The 27,994-nt window shown below is 48.5% G+C and overlaps 1 protein-coding gene across 2 annotated transcripts; it reads right to left on the reverse strand.

Annotated features, from left to right (window-relative positions):
- Nucleotides 1–4,247: 4,247 nt before the first annotated feature.
- Nucleotides 4,248–27,970, reverse strand: ERLEC1 (endoplasmic reticulum lectin 1). Of its 2 annotated transcripts, none has more exons than XM_083175235.1 (14): nt 27,734–27,970; nt 24,818–24,922; nt 23,966–24,046; nt 22,596–22,673; nt 21,306–21,363; nt 21,083–21,126; nt 19,496–19,719; nt 17,195–17,324; nt 15,149–15,307; nt 13,936–13,995; nt 11,969–12,093; nt 6,867–6,944; nt 6,686–6,761; nt 4,248–4,400 (listed from the first exon to the last, which is right to left on the reverse strand). In XM_083175235.1, exons 1-14 carry the CDS (start codon nt 27,878–27,880, stop codon nt 4,329–4,331), a joined length of 1,437 nt encoding a protein of 478 aa, XP_083031361.1. In that variant the 5' UTR covers nt 27,881–27,970; the 3' UTR covers nt 4,248–4,328. The 2 variants fall into 2 exon arrangements, with proteins under 2 accessions (XP_083031361.1, XP_083031360.1); XM_083175234.1 differs by having other exon boundaries at nt 21,083–21,129.
- Between the last annotated feature and the right edge of the window lie 24 nt (nt 27,971–27,994).

Raw genomic sequence — 27,994 nt, forward strand, 5'->3', positions numbered from 1 at the left:
TATCGATACACTGCGCATGTATAAGGGCCAAGCTGCGATAGAAGCCTGCAACTTATTCTATGCGCGGGGTGATTGACAGGAAGTAGGCGTCTAGGGGCGGAGAATGGCCATTTAGTAGGAGTGCTAAGAAAAAGACCAGCATACCAAGGAAAACGCTGGGAGTGTCCAGGAACGCGCTAGGCATGCCGGAGCGTCTTAGGGGAGGGCGTGTGTGACGCCAGCACCAGGCCGGATAGGACTTTTTCCATTGAACCACTGAGTAAGTCTCTGTCTACTCTGAGCTGCACATACCCCTTCGCACAGCGATCACATTCATTCGCAAGGTGGGATTTCACTGTTACGGGGCGGCGACTTAACTGAACGCTGGTCACTACGAATTTGTAGCCTTGCGATAAAGTCTAAACCAACCCCTTGAGATGTCTGACCCGGCTATGTTCCAGGGACCCACTGCATAAAGCGGACCCTTTAACCAGCATTTACTTGGTAGAGCCCTGAGTCCATGCTCTGCCTACTACGCAGCAAACCTGATCCAATGTAGGAGCAAGACCATTTGTCCACATCGACAAGGAAAGAGCAGCTGTGCGCTATCCAGAAGCCAAAGTGGTTCCAGGGGCTGGTGGCAGCAAAGAGGGGATTGCCCATAGCAACCAATACATTTTTTCTATAATTTTCGAGGATGTAGCTGTACCCCTGCTTCACCCTGTATCATGGTACACCTGTACCCCTGGATTGGCCACTGGCTGTGGAAGTGGGGTTTTGCAGCCCACCCGGGACACTATAAATACCCAGGTCACACTGAACCTCGGTATCATACTGGCACTCGGCTTCTGCCTGTAGTATGGAAGTTTGCAGTCGCTGTAATACTCAGCGCTCGTCTCATCACACATTGCTTCTAATTGTATTCTCGTTACCTTGTCTTTTCAATCACATAACTGTTTACAATTGGCAGTGGTTACATAAGTCAGTCATGTAACGGGCAGGGCACAGAGACCTCCCTGAGTCAGCCAGTAGACAGTGGCTTTATATCCGGAGACATTATTCTCACAGGATATTTTACATGTATAGGATAGTAAATAACTGTACAGGTTGAGTATCCCGTATCCAAAATGCTTGGGACCAGGAGAATTTTGGATAACGGATTATTCCGTATTTCAGAATATTTTAATATTTCAATGATGTATTTTGAAGTATCTTGCATTTATGCTGTATAAACACATAATATACACACAAATATATTTTATTACCACATAAAATACACACAAACATATTTTAATTGTTCAAAAAACAAGGTTTCAAAACGTGAAACAAAATGTGTGTACTATCTCAGCACTGAATTTGAATGCCAAGCAATCATTGTCTTGCACATATATAGTGCCAGTTACATATCAGTCCCCAGTGATGCTGTTACATATGTCCCCAGTGAGTTTTTAGCAAAAAAAATTTTTTTTTTTCACTTTCTGGAATGTCCGTATTTCGGAATAATTCGGATAACGGATATTCGGATACGGGATACTCGACCTGTATTATATATTGGGCGATGCAGTGTGTGTGTGTCTTTTGCTGGTCTTAGATATGGGATTATGCCAGGGATGGAGAACCGTCGGCCCTTCCAGCTGTGTTGAACTACACATCTCATCATGCCCTGCAACATTTTTAGCATGGCCAAAATAGCAAAACTGTAGCAGGGCATGCTGGGATGTGTAGTTCAATGAAAGATGCCCAATTCCTGGACTATGCGAATACTGTTACAGGCCATGGCCTGCTGTACATTTGGGTACCTATATGGGCAAGACCTGGGATGCCAACATTGGGCATCTTTACATACAACCTTCGGATACACCATCAATACTTGCGTCAGCCCCATGTGAGGTGCAAAACCTCAGCAGTGCATGGCCTCCAATGTGAGCATTTCAGCAGCTGAGTTTGCAACCAGTTCAGCAACATGTGCGTGGGACGGACCTCATTGTGCGTGGGAGGGACCTCATTGTGCCTGGGACGGACCTCATTGTGCGTGGGTCGGACCTCATTGTGCGTGGGACAAACCACCTCCTAATCATCACCTGAGAACACCCAGCACATTTACAAAACACTTCGGATACGTGGCTTCAATTGCTACTGCGCCTCTCCACTGCTGGATAGATCTGGGATTTGGGACGCTAGCATTCTGAAGGAGGGAATCAAGGCTGGATGGAGGTGGTGTATGACGCGTTTCCCCGCCTCTTTCCAGAATCAGCGGCTTCTTCAGATAGCGATTAGATAAGACGCTGATACTGGATAGAGGCGGGGAAACGCGTCATACCCAATCATCCATCCTTGAATGCTTTAACCTCTTCAGTGGCAATCCCGAGAATTTTCCGGGCTGTGCCTCAGTGCCCAGTCTGGCAAGCCCGGAAAATTCTCAGGATTGCCACTGTTTGGAGTCGCGCTGCCCGGCTCCCTCCCCTCTGCGGCGTCGTCTCCTCCTCCCTCCCCTCCGGGTTTTCAATAGAAGTCCCCGGCTTATGACAAGCCGGCTGCCGGGGAAAGCGATGCGGTGGGGGGGGGGGGGGGGGAGGCGCAGGTCCGGGCAGCCGCTGATTGACAGTTCAGCGGCGCTGCCCGGACCCAGGGGGGTAGTGGTGGTTTTTTTTTAAAGGGAGCGCTCCCCATAAAAAAAAAAAACCCACCACTGAAGGGGTTAAGGACGATTTGCTTGATCATCAAGATCCCAGGAAGCCAATAAACTTTCTGGCTATAGCCGCAGTAAATCGGCGAAGCACCAGCAGTGGGGACCTGATTACGCTGAACCTTCAAAGAAGTACCTTTATGTCTAGCCAAACATATATGCTACACCTGGCATGTCCAAACTCCGCCCCGCCAGCTGTTGTGAAACTACAAGTCCCAACATGCCTTGCCACAGTTTTGCTCATTTTCAATTATATGTTTGTATGTATATTGATTTCACTGACCAGTGATGTATGTTACAGTAATATAATGTATACATTTCCTTTGCACAGTTTTATATTTACTGCCTTCGCCATGAGGGAAGCGGGAATCAAGCATTTTCCTTTTCTATTAACACTGCAGGAAATTTACACTTAAGTTTTTTTTTTTTTTTTAGACCCTATCAACCGCTAGTTATTGTGGTTTTCAATGATGGAAATGGTTTACAAATAATAAAAACACAAACATTTACTCCCTTACTCCCTTTCGTGCTTGCATATGATGCATCTGTAAATGGATTGTTATGCAAATATGTTTGGTTGCTAACGACAATGACTAACTGACTAAACTTAGCTTATACTGTGTGGGTATTAAAGAAGTTCCACCAGTATCTTCATATTTTTAGCAGGCCACCGATCTTATGTATATATTCAGTCCTAAAACGGGAACAGTCTGCTGTTATGTCTGCTGGATTACACAGAACCCGTATTCCTGGAAGCTCACTGATTATACTGAATATATGAGGCAGAAGCGGTCAGGTCAGGTCAGGATGATCTGAATCACACAATAGCTTCCAATAAATATCATCCACTAGTCTAAAGTACATGATACTATAGCTCACATAGTGCAGAGAGCTACAGGGGCTGCTGACCGGCTCTGGAAACAAGGGGTGAAAGAGGGTAAGTACTGGGGAGCATCAACAGCAAAAGGAGGGGTAAGGTGCCCATACACTTGTCTGATTTGGGACAATTTCACCAGATCCAAATCGGATATGTTTGACACCTCATCCTACACAACGTGCGGGCCTGTGCGCATCGGGTCAGACCCTACAGATTGAACCTGCTGCAGGCACATCACAGGTGGTTTATATCACCCACGATGTGTCGGTGTGATTCGTAGGCGGTTGACAGTGGTAAAGCACCGCTGTCACACACCTATGTGCACCAGCGGGGTTCGAGCAGCGGCGGCTGGGAAGCGGTGTCTGGGCAGAGCTGGTATGAATGTGCGGTGGCTGGGAGTTAAGTTGCGCTATTTTCCTGGGCAGCGGCGTGGGAAGCACTGATGAATTTAAAAAGACTGGCCGGATGCTGATTGGCTGAGATTCAGCCAATCAGCATCCGGCCAGTCTTTTCAAAAAGTTTTCAAATCCAGCATCGCTTCCTGTTGCTGCCGCCCCAGCAAATAACTCTACTTAAATAATAGAACCAGGTCACATGAGAACTGGATTTACAAGCTTGTCCTGTGGTCCAGAAACAGACCTTATGGAAGCACATGTAGAGGTGAATAAAAAGTTTTATGCACATACAAAATAACATAAAAGAATGTTGTATTTAAAATCTGTATTCAATATATACACACATATGCACAAAATGTCCCAGCAAAAACATTCAAGTTCATTCTGCATCTCAGTTCGGAATGGAGAGAAGTCCGTTATCATCGGCTGTATCAAGGATCCGACAGATTACCGGAGATTCCACCTAATGAGAGTGGAAGGAACCAGAGCGGACAGTTATTACTCCTGTATTGCCACGACAAAGGCTAAAACGTACAGTATGGTTATTCTTCACACTGTACAACGTGGTCCTTCTGCCTGATGCACAACGGACCAGATATGCGGCCAAATGTACAAGTTATACAGCCAGGAAAATTGGTGGTTATGCTAATGGTATAAACCACCTCGGAAGACGATTTTACTGGCTGAGCGACTACACTAAGGGGGTTATTTTGGTTCACTCTTTCTGACAAAATCCTTCTTAAATGGGCAAAACCATGTGCACTGCAGGGGGGCATATGTAACATGTGCAGAGAGAATTAGATTTGGGTGAGTTATTTTGTTTCTGTGCAGGGTAAATACTGGCTGCTTTATTTTTACATTGCGATATAGATCTCACTTTGAAGTAAAACCCAACCCAAATCTAACTCGCTCTGCACAAGTAACATCTGCCCCACCTGCAGTGCACATGGTTTTGTCCATCCAAGAAGGATTTTGTCAGAAAGAGTGAATGAGAATAACCCCCTAAATGTAATAGAAGCTGGTATACTGGGCATGTGCGGCAGCTCCACTCTGTCCCTCACACTGCATGGTGTGGTGGCAGCTCCGCTCTGTCCCTCACGCTGCATGATGTGGTGGCAGCTCCGCTCTGTCCCTCACGCTGCATGATGTGGTGGCAGCTCCGCTCTGTCCCTCACGCTGCATGATGTGGTGGCAGCTCCGCTCTGTCCCTTACACTGCATGATGTGGTGGCAGCTCCGCTCTGTCCCTCATGCTGCATGATGTGGTGGCAGCTCCGCTCTGTCCCTTACACTGCATGATGTGGTGGCAGCTCCGCTCTGTCCCTCACGCTGCATGATGTGGTGGCAGCTCCGCTCTGTCCCTCACGCTGCATGATGTGGTGGCAGCTCCGCTCTGTCCCTTACACTGTATGATGTGGTGGCAGCTCCGCTCTGTCCCTCACGCTGCATGATGTGGTGGCAGCTCCGCTCTGCCCCTTACACTGCATGATGTGGTGGCAGCTCCGCTCTGTCCCTTACACTGCATGATGTGGTGGCAGCTCCGCTCTGTCCCTTACACTGCATGATGTGGTGGCAGCTCCGCTCTGTCCCTCACGCTGCATGATGTGGTGGCAGCTCCGCTCTGTCCCTTACACTGCATGATGTGGTGGCAGCTCCGCTCTGTCCCTTACACTGCATGATGTGGTGGCAGCTCCGCTCTGTCCCTTACACTGCATGATGTGGTGGCAGCTCTGCTCTGTCCCTCACGCTGCATGATGTGGTGGCCGCTCCGCTCTGTCCCTCACGCTGCATGATGTGGTGGCAGCTCCGCTCTGTCCCTCACGCTGCATGATGTGGTGGCAGCTCCGCTCTGTCCCTTACACTGTATGATGTGGTGGCAGCTCCGCTCTGTCCCTTACACTGCATGATGTGGTGGCAGCTCTGCTCTGTCCCTCATGCTGCATGATGTGGTGGCCGCTCCGCTCTGTCCCTCACGCTGCATGATGTGGTGGCAGCTCCGCTCTGTCCCTTACACTGCATGATGTGGTGGCAGCTCCGCTCTGTCCCTTACACTGCATGATGTGGTGGCAGCTCCGCTCTGTCCCTTACACTGCATGATGTGGTGGCAGCTCCGCTCTGTCCCTTACACTGCATGATGTGGTGGCAGCTCCGCTCTGTCCCTTACACTGCATGATGTGGTGGCCGCTCCGCTCTGTCCCTTACACTGCATGATGTGGTGGCAGCTCCGCCTGTCCCTTACACTGCATGATGTGGTGGCAGCTCCGCTCTGTCCCTTACACTGCATGATGTGGTGGCAGCTCCGCTCTGTCCCTTACACTGCATGATGTGGTGGCAGCTCCGCTCTGTCCCTTACACTGCATGATGCGGTGGCAGCTCTATTGATCATATTATATACCAGTGCTATTGTCGTATTTTAAGGCACTTGCCAAGAGGAGGGAACCAGAACCCCCCTTGGTTTGCCTGTGGGTGGAAGCTACTGTTTATTATGTGAATCCACTGACTTCACTATTTTATTGGCTGATAAACCCAGGAATAGGAAATGCTACACTACAGTGTAAGTCACCAGTGGATCACCAGGGACGTTGTATCTACATTCTAATCATGTCAACATGGTGAATGTCGATGTTATCAATGCTGACATTATGAATGTAGAACACCTGGTAATTACCGCACCGGAAACAGTGTCCTGTGCATTGCACCTGCCGGTAACTCTGGATTTTGGAAGAATTAGAAAGGAGGAAATACTTACTCCGAGAATGTACTGGCAAGTCTGTGGCTCGAGCATATACACCGTCACAGCGTGCGGCGATTCCGACTCCTTACACCTAACACAATACAGACAACAGTTAGTTGTGCATACACACACACACACACACACACACACACACACACCCCCCGCAGGGAATACAGCGCTGTGATACATTACTCACTTTAATTTCACAATGACCTGTCTCGGCTTATTTGTGAAATCACAAATATCTCCCCCGCCATAGAAATGTGACACCATTCTGAAAGAAAATTTGGTGCAAAATGTTATTTTCAGAAGCTAGTTACACCCGCTGAGATGAGCCCCACTCCACCTAGGGACAATGGAACCAAAGCTTCTAGCACTACCAGGGGGTTGTGTATACACCCGCCGAGATGAGCCCCACTCCACCTAGGGACAATGGAACCAAAGCTTCTAGCACTACCAGGGGGTTGTCTATACACCCGCCGAGATGAGCCCCACTCCACCTAGGGACAATGGAACCAAAGCTTCTAGCACTACCAGGGGGTTGTCTATACACCCGCCGAGATGAGCCCCACTCCACCTAGGGACAATGGAACCAAAGCTTCTAGCACTACCAGGGGGTTGTGTATACACCCGCCGAGATGAGCCCCACTCCACCTAGGGCCAATGGAGCAGAAGCCACTTGTTCTACCAGGTGGTTGTCTATACACCCGCTGAGATGAGCCCCACTCCACCTAGGGACAATGGAACCAAAGCTTCTAGCACTACCAGGGGGTTGTCTATACACCAGCCGAGATGAGCCCCACTTCACCTAGGGACAATGGAACCAAAGCTTCTAGCACTACCAGGGGGTTGTCTATACACCCACCGAGATGAGCCCCACTCCACCTAGGGACAATGGAACCAAAGCTTCTAGCACTACCAGGGGGTTGTCTATACACCCGCCGAGATGAGCCCCACTCCACCTAGGGACAATGGAACCAAAGCTTCTAGCACTACCAGGGGGTTGTGTATACACCCGCCGAGATGAGCCCCACTCCACCTAGGGACAATGGAACCAAAGCTTCTAGCACTACCAGGGGGTTGTCTATACACCCGCCGAGATGAGCCCCACTCCACCTAGGGACAATGGAACCAAAGCTTCTAGCACTACCAGGGGGTTGTCTATACACCCGCCGAGATGAGCCCCACTCCACCTAGGGACAATGGAACCAAAGCTTCTAGCACTACCAGGGGGTTGTGTATACACCCGCCGAGATGAGCCCCACTCCACCTAGGGCCAATGGAGCAGAAGCCACTTGTTCTACCAGGTGGTTGTCTATACACCCGCCGAGATGAGCCCCACTCCACCTAGGGACAATGGAACCAAAGCTTCTAGCACTACCAGGGGGTTGTCTATACACCAGCCGAGATGAGCCCCACTTCACCTAGGGACAATGGAACCAAAGCTTCTAGCACTACCAGGGGGTTGTCTATACACCCACCGAGATGAGCCCCACTCCACCTAGGGACAATGGAACCAAAGCTTCTAGCACTACCAGGGGGTTGTCTATACACCCGCCGAGATGAGCCCCACTCCACCTAGGGACAATGGAACCAAAGCTTCTAGCACTACCAGGGGGTTGTCTATACACCCGCCGAGATGAGCCCCACTCCACCTAGGGACAATGGAACCAAAGCTTCTAGCACTACCAGGGGGTTGTGTATACACCCGCCGAGATGAGCCCCACTCCACCTAGGGCCAATGGAGCAGAAGCCACTTGTTCTACCAGGTGGTTGTCTATACACCCGCCGAGATGAGCCCCACTCCACCTAGGGACAATGGAACCAAAGCTTCTAGCACTACCAGGGGGTTGTCTATACACCAGCAGAGATGAGCCCCACTTCACCTAGGGACAATGGAACCAAAGCTTCTAGCACTACCAGGGGGTTGTCTATACACCCACCGAGATGAGCCCCACTCCACCTAGGGACAATGGAACCAAAGCTTCTAGCACTACCAGGGGGTTGTCTATACACCCGCCGAGATGAGCCCCACTCCACCTAGGGACAATGGAACCAAAGCTTCTAGCACTACCAGGGGGTTGTCTATACACCCGCCGAGATGAGCCCCACTCCACCTAGGGCCAATGGAGCAGAAGCCACTTGTTCTACCAGGTGGTTGTCTATACACCCGCCGAGATGAGCCCCACTCCACCTAGGGACAATGGAACCAAAGCTTCTGCACTACCAGGGGGTTGTGTATACACCCGCCGAAATGAGCCCCACTCCACCTAGGGACAATGGAACTAAAGCCTCTAGCTCTACCAGGGGTTGTCTATACACCAGTCGGGATGAGCCCCACTCCACCTAGGGACAATGGAACCAAAGCTTCTAGCTCTACCAGGGGGTTGTCTATACACCCACCAAGATGAGCCCCACTGCACCTAGGGACAATGGAACTAAAGCCTCTAGCACTACCAGGGGGTTGTGTATACACTCGCCGAGATGAGCCCCACTCCACCTAGGGACAATGGAACTAAAGCCTCTAGCTCTGCCAGGTGGTTGTCTATACACCCGCAGAGATGAGCCCCACTCCACCTAGGGACAATGGAACCAAAACCTCTAAGCATTACCAGGGGGTTGTCTATACACCAGTCGGGATGAGCCCCACCCCACCTAGGGACAATGGAACCAAAGCTTCTAGCACTACCAGGGGGTTGTCTATACACCCGCCGGGATGAGCCCCACTCCACCTAGGGACAATGGAACCAAAGCTTCTAGCACTACCAGGGGGTTGTCTATACACCCGCCGAGATGAGCCCCACTCCACCTAGGGACAATGGAACCAAAGCTTCTAGCACTACCAGGGGGTTGTGTATACACCCGCCGAAATGAGCCCCACTCCACCTAGGGACAATGGAACTAAAGCCTCTAGCTCTACCAGGGGTTGTCTATACACCAGTCGGGATGAGCCCCACTCCACCTAGGGACAATGGAACCAAAGCTTCTAGCTCTACCAGGGGGTTGTCTATACACCCACCAAGATGAGCCCCACTGCACCTAGGGACAATGGAACTAAAGCCTCTAGCACTACCAGGGGGTTGTGTATACACTCGCCGAGATGAGCCCCACTCCACCTAGGGACAATGGAACTAAAGCCTCTAGCTCTGCCAGGTGGTTGTCTATACACCCGCAGAGATGAGCCCCACTCCACCTAGGGACAATGGAACCAAAACCTCTAAGCATTACCAGGGGGTTGTCTATACACCAGTCGGGATGAGCCCCACCCCACCTAGGGACAATGGAACCAAAGCTTCTAGCACTACCAGGGGGTTGTCTATACACCCGCCGGGATGAGCCCCACTCCACCTAGGGACAATGGAACCAAAGCTTCTAGCACTACCAGGGGGTTGTCTATACACCCGCCGAGATGAGCCCCACTCCACCTAGGGACAATGGAACCAAAGCTTCTAGCACTACCAGGGGGTTGTGTATACACCCGCCGAGATGAGCCCCACTCCACCTAGGGCCAATGGAGCAGAAGCCACTTGTTCTACCAGGTGGTTGTCTATACACCCGCTGAGATGAGCCCCACTCCACCTAGGGACAATGGAACCAAAGCCTCTAAGCACTACCAGGGGGTTGTCTATACACCAGCCGAGATAAGCCCCACTCCACCTAGGGACAATAGAACCAAAGCTTCTAGCACTACCAGGGGGTTGTCTATACACCCACCAAGATGAGCCCCACTGCACCTAGGGACAATGGAACTAAAGCCTCTAGCACTACCAGGGGGTTGTCTATACACCCACCGAGATGAGCCCCACTCCACCTAGGGACAATGGAACCAAAGCTTCTAGCACTACCAGGGGGTTGTCTACACACCCGCCGAGATGAGCCCCACTCCACCTAGGGACAATGGAACCAAAGCTTCTAGCACTACCAGGGGGTTGTCTATACACCCACCGAGATGAGCCCCACTCCACCTAGGGACAATGGAACCAAAGCTTCTAGCACTACCAGGGGGTTGTGTATACACCCGCCGAGATGAGCCCCACTCCACCTAGGGACAATGGAACCAAAGCTTCTAGCACTACCAGGGGGTTGTCTATACACCCGCCGAGATGAGCCCCACTCCACCTAGGGACAATGGAACCAAAGCTTCTAGCACTACCAGGGGGTTGTCTATACACCCGCCGAGATGAGCCCCACTCCACCTAGGGACAATGGAACCAAAGCTTCTAGCACTACCAGGGGGTTGTGTATACACCCGCCGAGATGAGCCCCACTCCACCTAGGGCCAATGGAGCAGAAGCCACTTGTTCTACCAGGTGGTTGTCTATACACCCGCCGAGATGAGCCCCACTCCACCTAGGGACAATGGAACCAAAGCTTCTAGCACTACCAGGGGGTTGTGTATACACCCGCCGAAATGAGCCCCACTCCACCTAGGGACAATGGAACTAAAGCCTCTAGCTCTACCAGGGGTTGTCTATACACCAGTCGGGATGAGCCCCACTCCACCTAGGGACAATGGAACCAAAGCTTCTAGCTCTACCAGGGGGTTGTCTATACACCCACCAAGATGAGCCCCACTGCACCTAGGGACAATGGAACTAAAGCCTCTAGCACTACCAGGGGGTTGTGTATACACTCGCCGAGATGAGCCCCACTCCACCTAGGGACAATGGAACTAAAGCCTCTAGCTCTGCCAGGTGGTTGTCTATACACCCGCAGAGATGAGCCCCACTCCACCTAGGGACAATGGAACCAAAACCTCTAAGCATTACCAGGGGGTTGTCTATACACCAGTCGGGATGAGCCCCACCCCACCTAGGGACAATGGAACCAAAGCTTCTAGCACTACCAGGGGGTTGTCTATACACCAGTCGGGATGAGCCCCACTCCACCTAGGGACAATGGAACCAAAGCTTCTAGCTCTACCAGGGGGTTGTCTATACACCCGCCGAGATGAGCCCCACTCCACCTAGGGACAATGGAACCAAAGCCTCTAGCTCTACCAGGTGGTTGTCTATACACCCGCCGAGATGAGCCCCACTCCACCTAGGGACAATGGAGCTGAAGCCTCTAGCTCTACCAGGGGGTTGTGTATTCTCCCAAATGACCTTGACATTAGTCTCCCAGGGACATTGTCAAGGTCACACGGAAGCAGTGTTACCCATCACTTCAGTTTGGATTTCATGAATGGAGAACTTTTCTAGCTGGGAACAACTACGCTCTGCTGCGTGAGAAAATCCTAGTAGTTGTAGGTAAGCGGAGATGTGTAGGATACAAATTCACATAAGGACCATTACTTACCTCACAGTTTGCACTCCGTCGTCCGGTGGATGGTACAACCGTGCTGCATTTTTCTTAGCCCACTCTAAGTGCTGCTCTGGTTTCCAAACACCCACAACAAGTGTTGTTCTACCAGTGTCTTTATCCTATAGATATAGGAAGAGATTTGCAACATTACAAAAAACACATCTGCATGTGCGTTCTTAATAAACCAATACAAATCATGACTCCCAGAAAAGCATTCATTAATATTATCATTATTATTATGGCAGTACAGACGGTGTAATGGTTATAGCATTACTGCCTCACAGTGCTGAGGTCATGGGTTCTATCCCCACCATGTGTTATATATACGGTGCAGTACGGAAGGTGTAATGGTTATATTACTGCCTTACAGCACTGAGGTCATGGGTTCTATCCCCACCATGTGTTATATATACGGGGCAGTACGGGTGGTGTAATGGTTAGCATTACTGCCTCACAGTGCTGAGGTCATGGGTTCTATCCCCACCATGTGTTATATATACGGGGCAGTACGGATGGTGTAATGGTTAGCATTACTGCCTCACAGCACTGCGGTCATGGGTTCTATCCCCACCATGTGTTATATATACGGGGCAGTACGGACGGTGTAATGGTTATAGCATTACTGCCTCACAGCACTGAGGTCATGGGTTCTATCCCCACCATGTGTTATATATATACACAGGGCAGTACAAACAGTGTAATGGTTATAGCATTACTGCCTCACAGCACTGAGGTCATGGGTTCTATCCCCACCATGTGTTATATATACAGGGCAGTACGGACGATGTAATGGTTAGCATTACTGCCTCACAGCGCTGAGGTCATGGGTTCTATCCCCATCATGTGTTATATATACGGGCAGTACGGATGATGTAATGGTTAGCATTACTGCCTCACAGCGCTGAGGTCATGGGTTCTATCCCCACCATGTGTTATATATACGGGCAGTACGGATGATGTAATGGTTAGCATTATTGCCTCACAGCGCTGAGGTCATGGGTTCTATCCCCACCATGTGTTATATATACGGGGCAGTACGGACGGTGTAATGGTTAGCATTACTGCCTCACAGCGCTGAGGTCATGGGTTCTATCCCCACCATGTGTTATATATACGGGGCAGTACGGATGGTGTAATGGTTAGCATTACTGCCTCACAGCACTGAGGTCATGGGTTCTATCCCCACCATGTGTTATATATACAGGGCAGTACGGACGGTGTAATGGTTATAGCATTACTGCCTCACAGCGCTGAAGTCATGGGTTCTATCCCCACCATGTGTTATATATATGGGGCAGTACGGATGGTGTAATTGTTAGCATTACTGCCTCACAGCGCTGAGGTCATGGGTTCTATCCCCACCATGTGTTATATATACGGGCAGTACGGATGATGTAATGGTTACATTACTGCCTCACAGCACTGAGGTCATGGGTTCTATCCCCACCATGGTTCTAAGTGTGCAGAGTTTATATATTCTCCCCGTGCTTGCGTGGGTTTCCTCTGGGTACTCCTGTTTCCTCCCACATTCCAAAAATATACCGGTAGGCTAATTGGCTCCCAACAAAAAAATTAACCCTAGAATGTCTGTGTGTGCATGTACATGTGGTAGGGAATATAGATTGTAAGCTCCGCTGGGGCAGGGACTGATGCGAGTGTTCAAATATTCTCTGTACAGCGCTGCGGAATGTGTGTGCACTATATAAGAAACTGGTAATAAATAAATAAATCATCATCTGCTATTTAAATGGAGCCACAGGGTTCTATAGTGACTGTGCATAACCAAATGGGCAAAACAAGACAATGACAGTGGCCAACACCACACAGGACAAGTACATCTATACAAACATTGTGGAAATGGTGCAAAAAGGCACATATGAGGATCTCAATGCAATCTGTAAGTCACCTCACATCTGACTGAATGGCTCCATCTAGTGGTAGCAGAGGGTATGCGCATTTACCTCATGATACTGATGGACGTATTTTCCATAGCAAAATTCATACTTCCACCAGCCAACACCCTGCAATAGTAAGAATTAAATGATTTATGTAACCACGTTTAATAAGAAAAGACGGTAGGAGATGTATACTATTCAGTAATATATATTTAGCTTTATTCAGTGATATACTGTCACATTGGAGTCAAGATCGTCTATTTACTATATTTCAAAATAATTGTATTTTTTTTTGGCTGTCTGTAGTATTCCCTGTATTATCAGTGTGCTTGTATCAGGTTACTACCGGAGCAGGGGTGGCCAAACCTGTGCTCAAGTTCTACCAACAGGTCGTGTGTCTCAGGCCAGCTGTAAATTTATAGTAGGAATGAATGCAGCAGGTTTGACCCCATGGAAACAGTAGGAGCCCGTGAGGAACTGGACCATCCATTCCCCTTACCCCATGGAAACAGTAGGAGCCCGTGAGGAACTAGACCATCCATTCCCCTTACCCCATGGAAACAGAAGGAGCCCGTGAGGAACTGGACCATCCATTCTCCTTACCCCATGGAAACAGTAGGAGCCCGTGAGGAACTGGACCATCCATTCCCCTTACCCCATGGAAACAGTAGGAGCCCGTGAGGAACTGGACCATCCATTCCCCTTACCCCATGGAAACAGTAGGAGCCCGTGAGGAACTGGACCATCCATTCTCCTTACCCCATGGAAACAGTAGGAGCCCGTGAGGAACTGGACCATCCATTCCCCTTACCCCATGGAAACAGTAGGAGCCCGTGAGGAACCGGGCCATCCATTCCCCTTACCCCATGGAAACAGTAGGAGCCCGTGAGGAACCGGGCCATCCATTCCCCTTACCCCATGGAAACAGTAGGAGCCCGTGAGGAACCGGGCCATCCATTCCCCTTACCCCATGGAAACAGTAGGAGCCCGTGAGGAACCGGGCCATCCATTCCCCTTACCCCATGGAAACAGTAGGAGCCCGTGAGGAACCGGGCCATCCATTCCCCTTACCCCATGGAAACAGTAGGAGCCCGTGAGGAACTGGACCATCCATTCTCCTTACCCCATGGAAACAGTAGGAGCCCGTGAGGATCTGGACCATCCATTCTCCTTACCCCATGGAAACAGTAGGAGCCCGTGAGGAACTGGACCATCCATTCTCCTTACCCCATGGAAACAGTAGGAGCCCGTGAGGAACTGGACCATCCATTCTCCTTACCCCATGGAAACAGTAGGAGCCCGTGAGGAACTCTTTGATCAGCTGCTCATCCGTCAGCTTGGAAATGTGTGTGGTTCCCACAGTCACTTGCTGCTGAGACCCCACCGTCACCGGCTTGTGGATGGTGGAGAATTTGTCCTTCATAGCTTGGCGCTCCTCCTGGAATTATAGGTTTCAGCAAAATAAAGCTAAATACACGCAGTACAAGAAAAACGCAGGACAATATTTATAGCACTTAGACACCAATATAACCTTTCTGCTGCGAATACACCTCACTGCATTAGGCACAAGAAGATCTCGTAACTGCCCTGATTGGGATGACTGAGTTGCAGCTTCACTATACTGACCCACGCCACAATACAAAAAGGAAAGAAAGAAAATATGTTCCGGCAGATTTCCACAATCAGATTTGAATCTGATTCATCAGTAAACCCTTTAATGTGCCTTTTTGTTGCATTAATCTTTTAGTTTCCTATTCTGTGAACGAACATCATACATTCTTTCCCGACGTCTGGTAAGATGCGAATCTGACTACGGCAGGTTTATTTCTGTCTCCGTTGGTGCCGTTTAATAACGTGTGAAAACGATAATACACTGTTGTGACCCTTTATCCACAACTGCTTTATGCCCAGGGAATTGTCCTAAGATACAGGTGTACCGTTAAACACAGATCAATTTGTGAAACGCGTGGCTTTTCTATACAAGAGGTGGGCCGATAGGGGTCCAATCCCTCCTGTATGGTGGAGGGAGCTCGGTGTGATTGCAGGTTATAACGGAGTTTCATCTATTCAAATCCCTCAAAATACTACAATTACATTGCTGCTTTGTAAAGGTTTTCCCCATTCCACATAGAGAAGACAGAACATGAAACACTCCCCGGGCAGAAGGATCGCACACTGTATTACCCCTTTCACACTCGCAGAGCCGGGTCATACCCGGGAATGTGTTCCCGGGACACTACCCTGGAATGTACCCTTTCACACTGCACTCAGACCTGGGATCGACTCGGGACAGCCCCATTCACACTGATCCCGGGAAATCCCTGAAAATACATATGCATGTCATTAGAAATGGACTCCAGGGCTCTGAGAGATGACATCAGCATTTGTGAGCCCAAGAAAGCTCCAATCAGCAGCTTTTTTAAAGTCCTTTGTACCCAATGCTGGGTATGGGACCATTCACACTGACTGCATCCCGGGTCGATTCTGGAATCTACCCAGGTCAGGACCTGGGTAGACATCCCGGGATGGTAATCCCAGGATATTCTTTCAAGACCCTTTCACACTGAGCTAAATCCCGGGTTGATGCGCGTTCATGTGCAAAAACCCGGGATATTTTTGCAAGTGTGAAAGGGGTACAAGTGGTTCTTTTGCATAAGATGTATTGTATGAGATCCCAGAAAGGGTTGCAGGATCCAATAAATCTTTAGTGAAGCATCCGCAATCTAAAGCTGGCCATACATCTACAGATCGATTGGCAGATTGGGCTGGTTGGAACAAAAACCTGGTAATATCCCGGATTTTGAGTGAACAGTTTTTGGCAGTTTTCCAGAATTTCCAAGCAAATGGTCAACTGTCATTTGCCCTCATCCATTACCAGGAGTTTCTTCCAACCATGCCAATCTGACAACTGATCTGTAGATGCATGGTTACCTTTAGGCTCCAACAGCTTCTAATCGGAATCGAAGATAAAACAGATACGATTTGCCACTTTTTACCCAATTTTTTTGGTCCAATCCATTGAAACTAGGTAAAACGACCCAATGGTATAAGTGTACGTGTTCTCTTGCAACCCTCTCAGAGCGATCTTAGGTTCTAACATCTTTCTGTATGACACAAAGCAGCTTAAGCTTCAGGAAAATGCTCAAACCTCTTTAGCGCACTAACGGGGCCTATTGTGCAATTCTTCAAAAACAATTGACCATTTGATCTGACCCTTCCCATCACTGTTTTAGAAGCAGGGACCTTTACTAAACAGTGCGCAGATGAGTAAGAACACAAACGGTCACTGTATCCAGGTACACACTAGATATACTGACACCGTTACCTCATTGTTGGGTTTAAATGGCGTCTTAATCATTTCTTTCTGTTGTTCAAGTTTCTCAAGACTTTCTGGCCTTAATGGGGACCCCGACATTGATTGACAAAATATGTCATTTATAGGAGAGGTTTTAAACCTGTGTGAAAGACATTAGATTATATTTGTGCAATCTGAAATAGAATTATATTTACATGATAAACTAATGGAGAAAGAAAATACAATTATCATCAACAGTTTTCAGGAGAGTGAATATTATATATACACTCCCCACGACATACAATACACATAACCTAACTTAAGATGTTTCCTGTGAGATCCAAGTATGCCGACACAGTGAAACAACAGTGGTGATCCGCACTTAAATCCTCCTTGCTGTATAATCCGTTTGGATGCCAGTGAGGACGGCGCACTCTTGGGGGTAGTCAATCCCAGGCAAATTGGCAAATTTTTCACCCTTCAAAAAAAGGGGGGGGGGGGGGCGCGAATTCAAATCACTCCCAGTGCAGATTTTTCGTCCAGCATCGACAAAAACCGCGTGGATCGGCAAAAGTGCCATGAATTCACATGATTTTGGCAAAGTCACAGGCATTTTTGCCCATCACGATCCCCCCCCCCCCCAAAAGTTAAACTGCATCGGTGAAAATGGATTCAAAAACAGGGGTGGGGGTGGGGGGGGGGGGGGGGGGGGTGGTGGGTGGAGAGGAAACGCCCGTGATTGAACACTAATCTGCGAATTATTGCGGATTTTTCACCTGGCCAGGAAATTCGGGCAGGATTAAATACCCCCTTTGTCTTATAATATTAGTCCTTAACCCTTTCAGTGCCAATGTTGCTGTCAGAAATCCTCGAGATAGCCGCTGAAAATGCCAGAGACTGTTCTTTTAGTATAAATATGCACAAATACGGCCGAGTCAATTAATTGAAGTTGCACCCAAAAAATGAACATTCGCTGTGACGGCATTTTTTGTGGATGTTTTGAGGATCTGTCACAGCAATGTTGGCACTCAAAGAGTTAAAGAAAAAAAGAAGCAAAGAACAAACAATGAGAACTTACTAAAATAGAACTAATTTAAACTTTCATAAAACTATAATTTTCCCATATGTTTTCCTGATTTTATTATTCTTATAAATTATTGTATTTCTAGTTTATACAGGTCAATATCTATGCACACATACAATAAAATATAGATTTAAAGAATAGTGAATAAAGAAAACAATATGTGGTTAAAAATAGTTTTGTGCGGTTGTGGTGTCAGTTCTTGTGATTTATCCATTTCAAACCTCCGTGAAGGTTTCTTGCTTTTCATCTGTATCGTCATAAATAACTTTTATTTCTTTCCGCTGCTTGGGGAGTTTATTGAGGTCTGATTTATAGTATAGGAACCGGACTTTCCCTTCTTCCTTCCTGTACAGGTCATTTGATCTTTTCAGCAACCAGAAAAATATGGACATGACTGAATACCCCCTTCAGCCCTCCAGTTGTTGTTGAACTACACATCCCAGTATGCCCTGCTACAGTTTTGGAATTTGACCATGCTAAAAAAAACGGGGCATGCTGGGATGTGTAGTTTAACTTCAATATCAGCTGGAGGACCGAAGGTTCCCCATCCCTGGTTTAGATGATAAGGGGCCCCATACATCTGTGACCGATTTCCGGAATTCCCCGACCCCCCCAATATGCCATATTTGCTTTCCCCAATTTTCTGACCCACATGGAAAAAAAAAATTTGGGATTGGCAAATCAGGACTTTTATTTATTTTTATTTTTAACATGCCTATTTCTCCTGACATGTTGCAGATTGTTAATGGCTACCAATCTGCAGATCAGGGTATCATAGAGCTGACATATCCTTATGGTTCTATTACAGGCAGAAATATCAGAACATGACCAGGTGATAAGTACAAGTACTATGGGTCTAAGGGCCTTAGTACTTTCTGACAAAATCCTTCTTAGATGGACAAAACCATGTGCACTGCAGGTGGGGCAGATGTAAAATGTGCAGAGAGAATTCAATTTGGGTCAGTAATTTTGTTTCTGTGCAGGGTAAATACTGACTGCTTTATTTTTACACTGCAATATAGATCTCACTTTGAAGTAAAACCCCACCCAAATCTAACTCTCTCTGCACAAGTTACATCTGCCCCACCTGCAGTGCACATGGTTTTGTCCATCTAAGAAGGATTTGGTCAGAAAGAGTGAACTAGAATAAGGCCCTATGTACGGTAGGACAAGTTCGGCCAGCAGAGCATAAAACCACTAGTAACAAACCATGCATTGATGACGGACTGACTTCCAGCAATACTCACCTATATTTTGGATGGCTACACAGCAGAGGCGTCAGTATAATGACTTCATACTCGCATGTGATTATTTCGGCTACAGATAGGATCTCGTGCTTGGCCTCGGGGTGACATATATACATCACAGTACTGGACCGGGGATGATTCTGTTTCAAGCTGCACGGTGTTCCATTCCCCATTTCAACTGGATAGTACGGGGTCATCTGGCCTTCAATGTTTTTGGTGGGGATCTGGAAAAAATAAATAAAAAACAAAGTTTTTTAGCGGGGATAAATATCTGCAACCGTAACTTCTAGAAACAAGGACTTGTCCATCTCCGCAACCCATACATGGAACACTGGATGCTGCACAAGTAACCAGTAAGAATAACCCTGTAGAACCCTTTGACCCAGATGGGGAACATCATTATATTGCATCACTGCACATTTATACACATGTGATGATTCAATCACGCCCGTCGTGACCCGGTCCTGTCTGAATCTCGGCAGGTGGGATTCAATGTCCCGCCTGCTGAGTGCCGAAAAGGGGGCGTGGCTGCAAGAAACGGCCATGGATCCGGCCTTGAGCTCGACAATCCACGGCTGTTCTCGGCAAAACAAACCCGACTGCTTTTAAAGGTCGGACTCGTTTTGCCGAAACCCCTCTTTAATGCTGTTGGGAAAGACAGCATTGAGTAGGCACCCGCCTCTATTTCCCCCATCGGAAACAGTGGCAGGAGATTGAATACCCCCCCTATAATGGGTCTGTTGCAGACGCTGGGGTGACGGGAGTGGGGTGGAATCTTCTAGACAGTGGACAAATGGAGAAGGTATCCATAGAAAAACACAGAAGTAGAATTATACTACTGAGAAAATCCCATAAGCATAAAAAGCAGCGATACACCCAATGTATAATAAATATATCCAAATTGAATACACAATATTAAAACACACACACACACACACATCCATATCTATCTATAGATAAATTAATCAGATAAAAAAGGCATAATGAGAATGAATTAAAACGGCCTGAGGTATTAATTGGCCACATTAATATGTAGTGGATCCGGGGACATATGTTAAAGCCATATTTTGGCAAATCTGGATGGAGGAAGGGGTATCTCCGGAGGTGTTTATAATTACCGAGCTGGTCGCCACGAGTGGAGTAGGAAACGTCCTTAGTTTTGATGCACTCCAATGCACTCCTTGTGAAAAGTTAAGCAAGCAGCTTAATACGGTGTAACGCAGTTCCGCTAACATAGACAGTCCACCTTACAGATATAATGGTGCCCCTAACTGTCATTTTCAAACAGAGTCTGTAACATAACAGTTCAGAGCTGACTGTCTGCTGCGTTCTCACCTTCTAATGTACCACTTCACCAGGCGTAATACATCTTCCCCTATGTTTGAAAAATGACACTTAGGAGCTCATTTGGCTGGTACTTTATCTCTCTCCACTATGAATAACACACAATATTGCCTCATTTTGTATTGTCACCATATTTTCCGGCTTAAGCCATGAAATCCTGTATGAGCAGAACCTGAAATCATTGCGAGGGCTGGAAGCACCCCAACAGGCAGCACAGGGGATGCGTGTGAATGTCATACTTACATTGTTGTGGCTTCCCGTGTTCTCCCCTTCTTCCCGCGTCTCACCTGCTGGGTACAATGAGTAAGAGCTGTTATAGGTGCGTGCACGGTGGTACTAGGCCAGGTGGAGTACTCCGCGCACCTACATGACAGAGTGCGTATAAATAAGCCTCTTCTGCACGGAAACACAATGGTGCTTGTAATGCAAACCGGCCGCGCTCAGAATAATGGCACAGTCCACTAACCTGCGTCAGACGAACTCTTCATTGTGTTCCCCAAGTAATACTCTTGGAGATTCGTTTGCTGAGAAAAAAACAAAACAAAACACAGAACATAAAAATGTTTCCAAATTACTATGGGGCAGATTTACCAATATTGTACGTGATATTCTTGTTACCACTCCTATAGGTCCCCAGACACGGTGCTCCCGTGGGCATCGCACAGTACAAAAAGTATGTTGCTGCACATACTTTTTGTACTGCCCTCGGATCGCACGCATGCGTTGCGATGTGATCCAGCCCATAACAGGTGCGATCATCCCACAGTGTATGGGCACCTTAAGTGCTTCTCCAACCAATCAACTTTAAACTGTCACGTGTTTGAAAAATGGCATTAACAGAACGGCTGAAGCACAATTTATGGTGATTCATGAGGGGTATCATGATTATATAACAAAAGAAAAAATTATATAATAGCGCTAGAGAAGAGAAAAGCCAAAATGATCAAAATAATCGTCCCCTGCGGCAGTATTTTTGAAAGGAACGCTTAATCCTTTAGGATAACAATATGACAAAACACACACATATAAACTGCGCTAGGAACAATCTTGTTATAATTTATAAATCACTGGCCAGTGAAAATAGGGTTAAAAACCAGAGGTAAAATTGGAATCGCACATACAGTATACAGACAAAGGAACTATAAAGCCCACTTGTTTCATTTGGGTAGCAGGACTTTAGTATTTGTAAGTCCGTTACAGGGTAACGGACTCTGGAAATGTTTAGCTTGTGGTCCACATTATTCCTCATACACACGATGCGATTCAGTGTCACTTTCGATTCGATTTGGATTATATAGTGACCATAAGTCGCACAGTGTTCGCTGCATTCGATCTTGATTCGCGGCACCGAGATCAAACACAGAAGTGTAGGAAATTCTATTACTGCTTCGATCTGCTAGATTGAAAGGAGAGCAATGGCCCCTGATCCCCCCACCCCTCATGCCATCACTCCCTCCCGATGCTGGCACACCGCCGGCCGTCGATATTGACGGCCACCAGGTCAGCCTGTGTTTGCGCCTCATAAGGAAAAAAAGACTAAGAAATGTATTCCGCTAGGAAAGGACACTTCTCGTTCAGCCAAACTTCAAAGTGACTTTTAGATTCAGAACCTCCGCCACCTAATCCATGGAGCGTATAATTATCAGGAACAGCCCCAGGACTGGAATCCATCACGTTACAGACTACCATGCGGAAGCGGAGTGTTAGTATTATCCAGTCTCCCAGAATGAAGGAGGAATAACCATCGCAGACCTACCTGTCCGGCTTCCTTCTCTTCATGGTACTGCCGAATGTGTTTGCCATGGCACACCTCGTATGTCCAATACGACTCTATCTGAAATGGATATTAAGATGTAATGAGTCTGTGCCCTATATTTGTGCCTGATTTGTATATACATGAAGAACGCAGCGTTTTTTTGGGAGCAGCCTGGAAACGCAGGCATGTCTGTCCGTCCGAGGGAGGGCCGCGCTGGCTGCGTGACTTTGCAAAACTGCCCCCCTCTCCCATAGGGACTGGGCCAGGAGAGTCATTACAGGACTGTGTCACTGAGTGGTCCTGCGGTTTTCCAGAATGGTTTGAACCAATCTGAAGTTAGGTACACACTATACAACCATTGGTCCAATCTGGCTGGTTGGAATGAAAATCTGTTATTCTGCTTTGTTCAGAAGGTGCCAGTGTATGTACATTATGAGAGGGACATTCACGAATACAGCTGCTCCTAGGTATTCTAATATTGCAAATACCTCAAACTCTGTCCTCAGGACCGCACGCACGCACACACACACACACGATTTCCAGGTCTCATGTGGATTTTTAAAATGTGACAGTTGGCGATACACAGCACACTTGCCAGACGACCTGGAAAACATGACCTGTGTGGGGTTCTGAGGACCCCTGAAGAAAAACAAATATCGGTACTTGTTTCCTAGCACGGCGCCTGCGATAAAGATTGTATCCATCGGGACCCCCAAAAATCGCGTTGATCGCATGCAACCAAATCGCATGCGATGGACGAAATTTTTACATTGGAATCAATGTGAAATGGTCCCCGAGACCCGATTTTACATTGGCCCCAATGTTAAATGCCCCCCAGACCCCAATTTTTATTGTTTCCCAACCCTGATGGGTCAAATGCCCCCCCCCCCATTGTTAACGCGACCCCACGATCAACGCCAAACCGAAGCGTGGCAAAAGCTGCGAGCCCGCGAGGGGCGGCGGTACGCATCCCCTGACCTTTCATAACCCCACTATCCACGTCGGCGTGGAGTTGATTTGATATAGTGTGGCGAGCGCAGCGATCCACCGAGCCCGAAGCGTGGTGAGCGGAACAGGGGGGGGTCATTTGTCATGTCAAATACCCATAAGGATGGGTATACAATGAAAAATCGGGTCCATTGGCCCATTTAACATTGTTCCCTATGTAAAATCGCGCCCATCGCATCGGTCGCATCGCATGCCTTAACTTAAGGCATGCGATGGACGCGATTTTTAATTGTCGGGGAAGAGGCTAAAAATAGCCCTGAAATCGCGTCGGTCGCATCCATTGCATACCTTAAGTTAAGGTGTGCGATTACCTACGACGGGCGCCGTGCTAGGAACCAAGTACCCAAATATCTATGAAGTACCCTGTAGGAACAGATGGTCTGCTTGAAGAGAGGCTCCAACAGTTCTGCTGGGGTTGGTCCTTTGTACTCTCGCTCTTCTTCCTTTAGGAATAAAATAGAAGTTCCACCATCACGCATCGTCACAGTAACAAGGTTTACAAAAAAAATAAAAAAGGAGGGGGGGGGGGTTATTTATGCTGCATTGAGGGGGAGATAATGTCCCACATACACAGGGCTAATTGTAAAACCTATGTCTGTCTAAGGTAGGACGGTGTAAGATACCAGAAGCAAATAATCTCTGCACTGCCCCATATGCAACGGTAGAGATGCACCTCAGGCACAGGACATTGCTATGACAAACTATACTCCAGCCAATCAGCTCCTGCCATAAGTGCAACTCTCAACCGTCATCTGTTTGAAAAATGACAGTTGGGAGAGGATTGGCTAAGGAAGAGTAATTTAGGTGAAATATATGAGCAATGTCGTACGGTAATGCATGTATGTATAGAATTCAGAAATGAGGGGTTTGTTAAGGTGCACTAGATCTCATCCAGGTTGCCTGTTTGACTGCGCTACTCTGCTGTACAAATTCCTGATGATGGTCTATACTAGACCGAAACGTCACGTCGGATGTACTCCTTCGCCTACAATAAATTTGCTTTTGAGAAATTAAGACCTTGGTGATTGCGTGTGTATTTTTTATTTATTTTGTTTTGCTGAAAACACCAACATCCTAACTTCAGGGTGAAGATAAAAAGAATAAATATTTTTTTAATTAATTGAACTATTAACTTGGGGCAATCAGCAAAGCAGGGGGGGGGGGATAGAAATAAAAATCACAGACAAGCCGACACTGTGTGACTATTACATTACCTGGTGTTCACTGGCAGTAAGTGGGAGCAGACACTTATATTTCTCCTTATCGGCTGTTGTCATGATGATGTAATTGTCCTCTCTGTACGGTATGCCTGTGGTCGGCTGTCGGAGGAATAATGTGACAATCAGATACTCAGTCTCAGTGGCCAGAGGATTCTGTTTGTTGTGGACCTGTATAACTGTATGCTACTCTATAGTGTAAGAGTACATATGCCAGGTCACCTCAGCCCGCTTCCCCCTTCTCTCTCTGTACCACCCAAACACAGCCCCACCTTACCCCCACGCTCAATCTTCTGAGAATATAATGAATAGGAACATAAAATAATCGGGTACTTGGTACATTACAATAGTTACATGTGACATACAGAGCGCCTCAGAAAGCTCTGCTCCACCCACTGTTCATCCCATTCACAATAACCGAATGGACCCCCCCAAGTCACTGAAGTGAACAGAGCTTATTCCAGGATGGTTCCGCAATACTGCCAATATCCAGTAACACACGGTTTTGAATTAAACCACTTCATGGGCCCAATTCAGACCTGATCGCTCAACTGGAAAAGTTGCAGATGACTGAAAATGATTAGCCACCGCCAAGACAGTGAAACCTGCCCCGTGTAAGCGTGACCCTCCCAAAACTCTGCAATAGAAAGGCTGATCTGAGGACGGCGCTGGCGACACACACCCGCTCTGAAAATTCCGGGACACGTCTGCATTATTCCTGACACTCCCAGAAAACATCCTGTTACCCCCACAAACGCCAGCTTCCTGTCAGTAAAGCTCCAGCCGCATTGTGTTTACAATCGATGCACTATTTCTGACGCACAGACGTGCTATGATCTGTACGCATTTGCAGTCATCGGATAAGACAGGATTGGAAATTTGCATGTCAAAAATCAACTCTGAATCAGGCCCCATTTACAGGCCAATCCCACCAAGCACCACTCCCGCTCTGCTCTCCGTAATCCCAGGATTCTCCTGCACAGAACAGGGACTGCATGGGTTTTAGAAGATGCAGGGTGCTAGAATTACCACCAACCACCTCCTCTCTTGTGCTCCTCCCCTGCCCACATTGGCACCAAGCCTTTAGGCTCAGCAGGAAGAAATACACCTATGGCAACTGTGACTGCACATGAAACAATGTTTATTTAGCTTGTATCCCATGTTCTACAATGTTTTTTTCCCCAGATTGTTCTTTGTGCACGGTTTGTGCTTAGTTTCTGTATAAGGCGCTTCACACATCTTGTGGTGCCAAATTACATAAAAACAAGGTCTGTAATCCACACAACTTTAAGCAACCACCCCGGCGCCTGCTGTGCTTCGCTGACCCTTAAGCAACCACCCGGCGCCTGTTGTGCATTGCTGACCCTTAAGCAACCACCCCGGCGCCTGCTGTGCATCGCTGACCCTTAAGCAACCACCCCGGTGCCTGCTGTGCATCGCTGACCCTTAAGCAACCACCCTGGCGCCTGCATCATTGACACCTCCATAACCAGCCCAGTGACTCCTGTGCATCGCTGACCCCTCCATAACCAGCCCTGGGACTCCTGTGCATCGCTGACACCTCCATAACCAGCCCAGGGACTCCTGTGCATCGCCGACCCCTCCATAACCAGCCCAGGGACTCCTGTGCATCACTGACACCTCCATAACCAGCCCAGGGACTCCTGTGCATCACTGACACCTCCATAACCAGCCCAGTGACTCCTGTGCATCGCCGACCCCTCCATAACCAGCCCAGGGACTCCTGTGCATCGCTGACACCTCCCTAACCAGCCCAGTGACTCCTGTGAATCACTGACACCTCCATAACCAGCCCTGGGACTCCTGTGCATCACTGACACCTCCATAACCAGCCCAGGGACTCCTGTGCATCATTGATTCCTCTATAACCAGCCCAGGGACTCCTGTGCATCACTGACACCTCCATAACCAGCCCAGGGACTCCTGTGCATCACTGACACCTCCATAACCAGCCCTGGGACTCCTGTGCATCACTGACACCTTCATAACCAGCCCAGGGACTCCTGTGCATCACTGACACCTCCCTAACCAGCCCAGGGACTCCTGTGCATCACTGACACCTCCCTAACCAGCCCAGGGACTCCTGTGCATCACTGACACCTCCCTAACCAGCCCAGGGACTCCTGTGCATCACTGACACCTCCCTAACCAGCCCAGGGACTCCTGTGCATCGCTGACACCTCCCTAACCAGCCCAGGGACTCCTGTGCATCACTGACACCTCCCTAACCAGCCCAGGGACTCCTGTGCATCACTGACACCTCCCTAACCAGCCCAGGGACTCCTGTGCATCACTGACACCTCCCTAACCAGCCCAGGGACTCCTGTGCATCACTGACACCTCCATAACCAGCCCAGGGACTCCTGTGCATCATTGATTCCTCTATAACCAGCCCAGGGACTCCTGTGCATCACTGACACCTCCATAACCAGCCCAGGGACTCCTGTGCATCACTGACACCTCCATAACCAGCCCTGGGACTCCTGTGCATCACTGACACCTCCATAACCAGCCCAGGGACTCCTGTGCATCATTGATTCCTCTATAACCAGCCCAGGGACTCCTGTGCATCACTGACACCTCCATAACCAGCCCTGGGACTCCTGTGCATCACTGACACCTCCATAACCAGCCCAGGGACTCCTGTGCATCATTGATTCCTCTATAACCAGCCCAGGGACTCCTGTGCATCACTGACACCTCCATAACCAGCCCAGGGACTCCTGTGCATCACTGACACCTCCATAACCAGCCCAGGGACTCCTGTGCATCATTGATTCCTCTATAACCAGCCCAGGGACTCCTGTGCATCGCTGACCCCTACATAGCCACGTCAACATCTCCTGTGCATCGCTGACTCCCAGCCCCAATGCTACTCCCCGGGTGACTGACCAGCGAGAAGTCCGGCCCGGGCCAGTTGAGGCGGAAGGGAATGTCATCACTGAGAGCCGGCAGGGATCTCCCGCCGTAGCACACCCCGTACAGGACAGCGAGGACCGGGAGGGAAGCACGCACAGCCGCCAGCTCTCCCCTGTGCATCCTCTACTCCCGGAGAAGAGGCAGCAGCTCAGCCGTAGTACTGCTCCATACGGCACTGCCGCCAGCCAATCACATCGCTGCAGAATCAGCGCACAGATAGCAGCCAGCCAATCA

This window comes from Crinia signifera, chromosome 3 (genome assembly GCF_055691185.1).
Source record: "Crinia signifera chromosome 3, ASM5569118v1, whole genome shotgun sequence".
NCBI lineage: Eukaryota > Metazoa > Chordata > Amphibia > Anura > Myobatrachidae > Crinia > Crinia signifera.

Excerpts from the sequence above, each read along its gene's own strand:
- ERLEC1 (XM_083175234.1), bottom strand. The coding sequence starts at position 27,880 with ATGCACAGGGGAGAGCTGGCGGCTGTGCGTGCTTCCCTCCCGGTCCTC. Across the intron at positions 24,923-27,733 it reads CCGGGCCGGACTTCTCGCTG|CCGACCACAGGCATACCGTA; the intron begins GTCAGTCACCCG and ends TTCCTCCGACAG. Across the intron at positions 24,047-24,817 it reads TTACTGCCAGTGAACACCAG|GAAGAAGAGCGAGAGTACAA; the intron begins GTAATGTAATAG and ends TTATTCCTAAAG.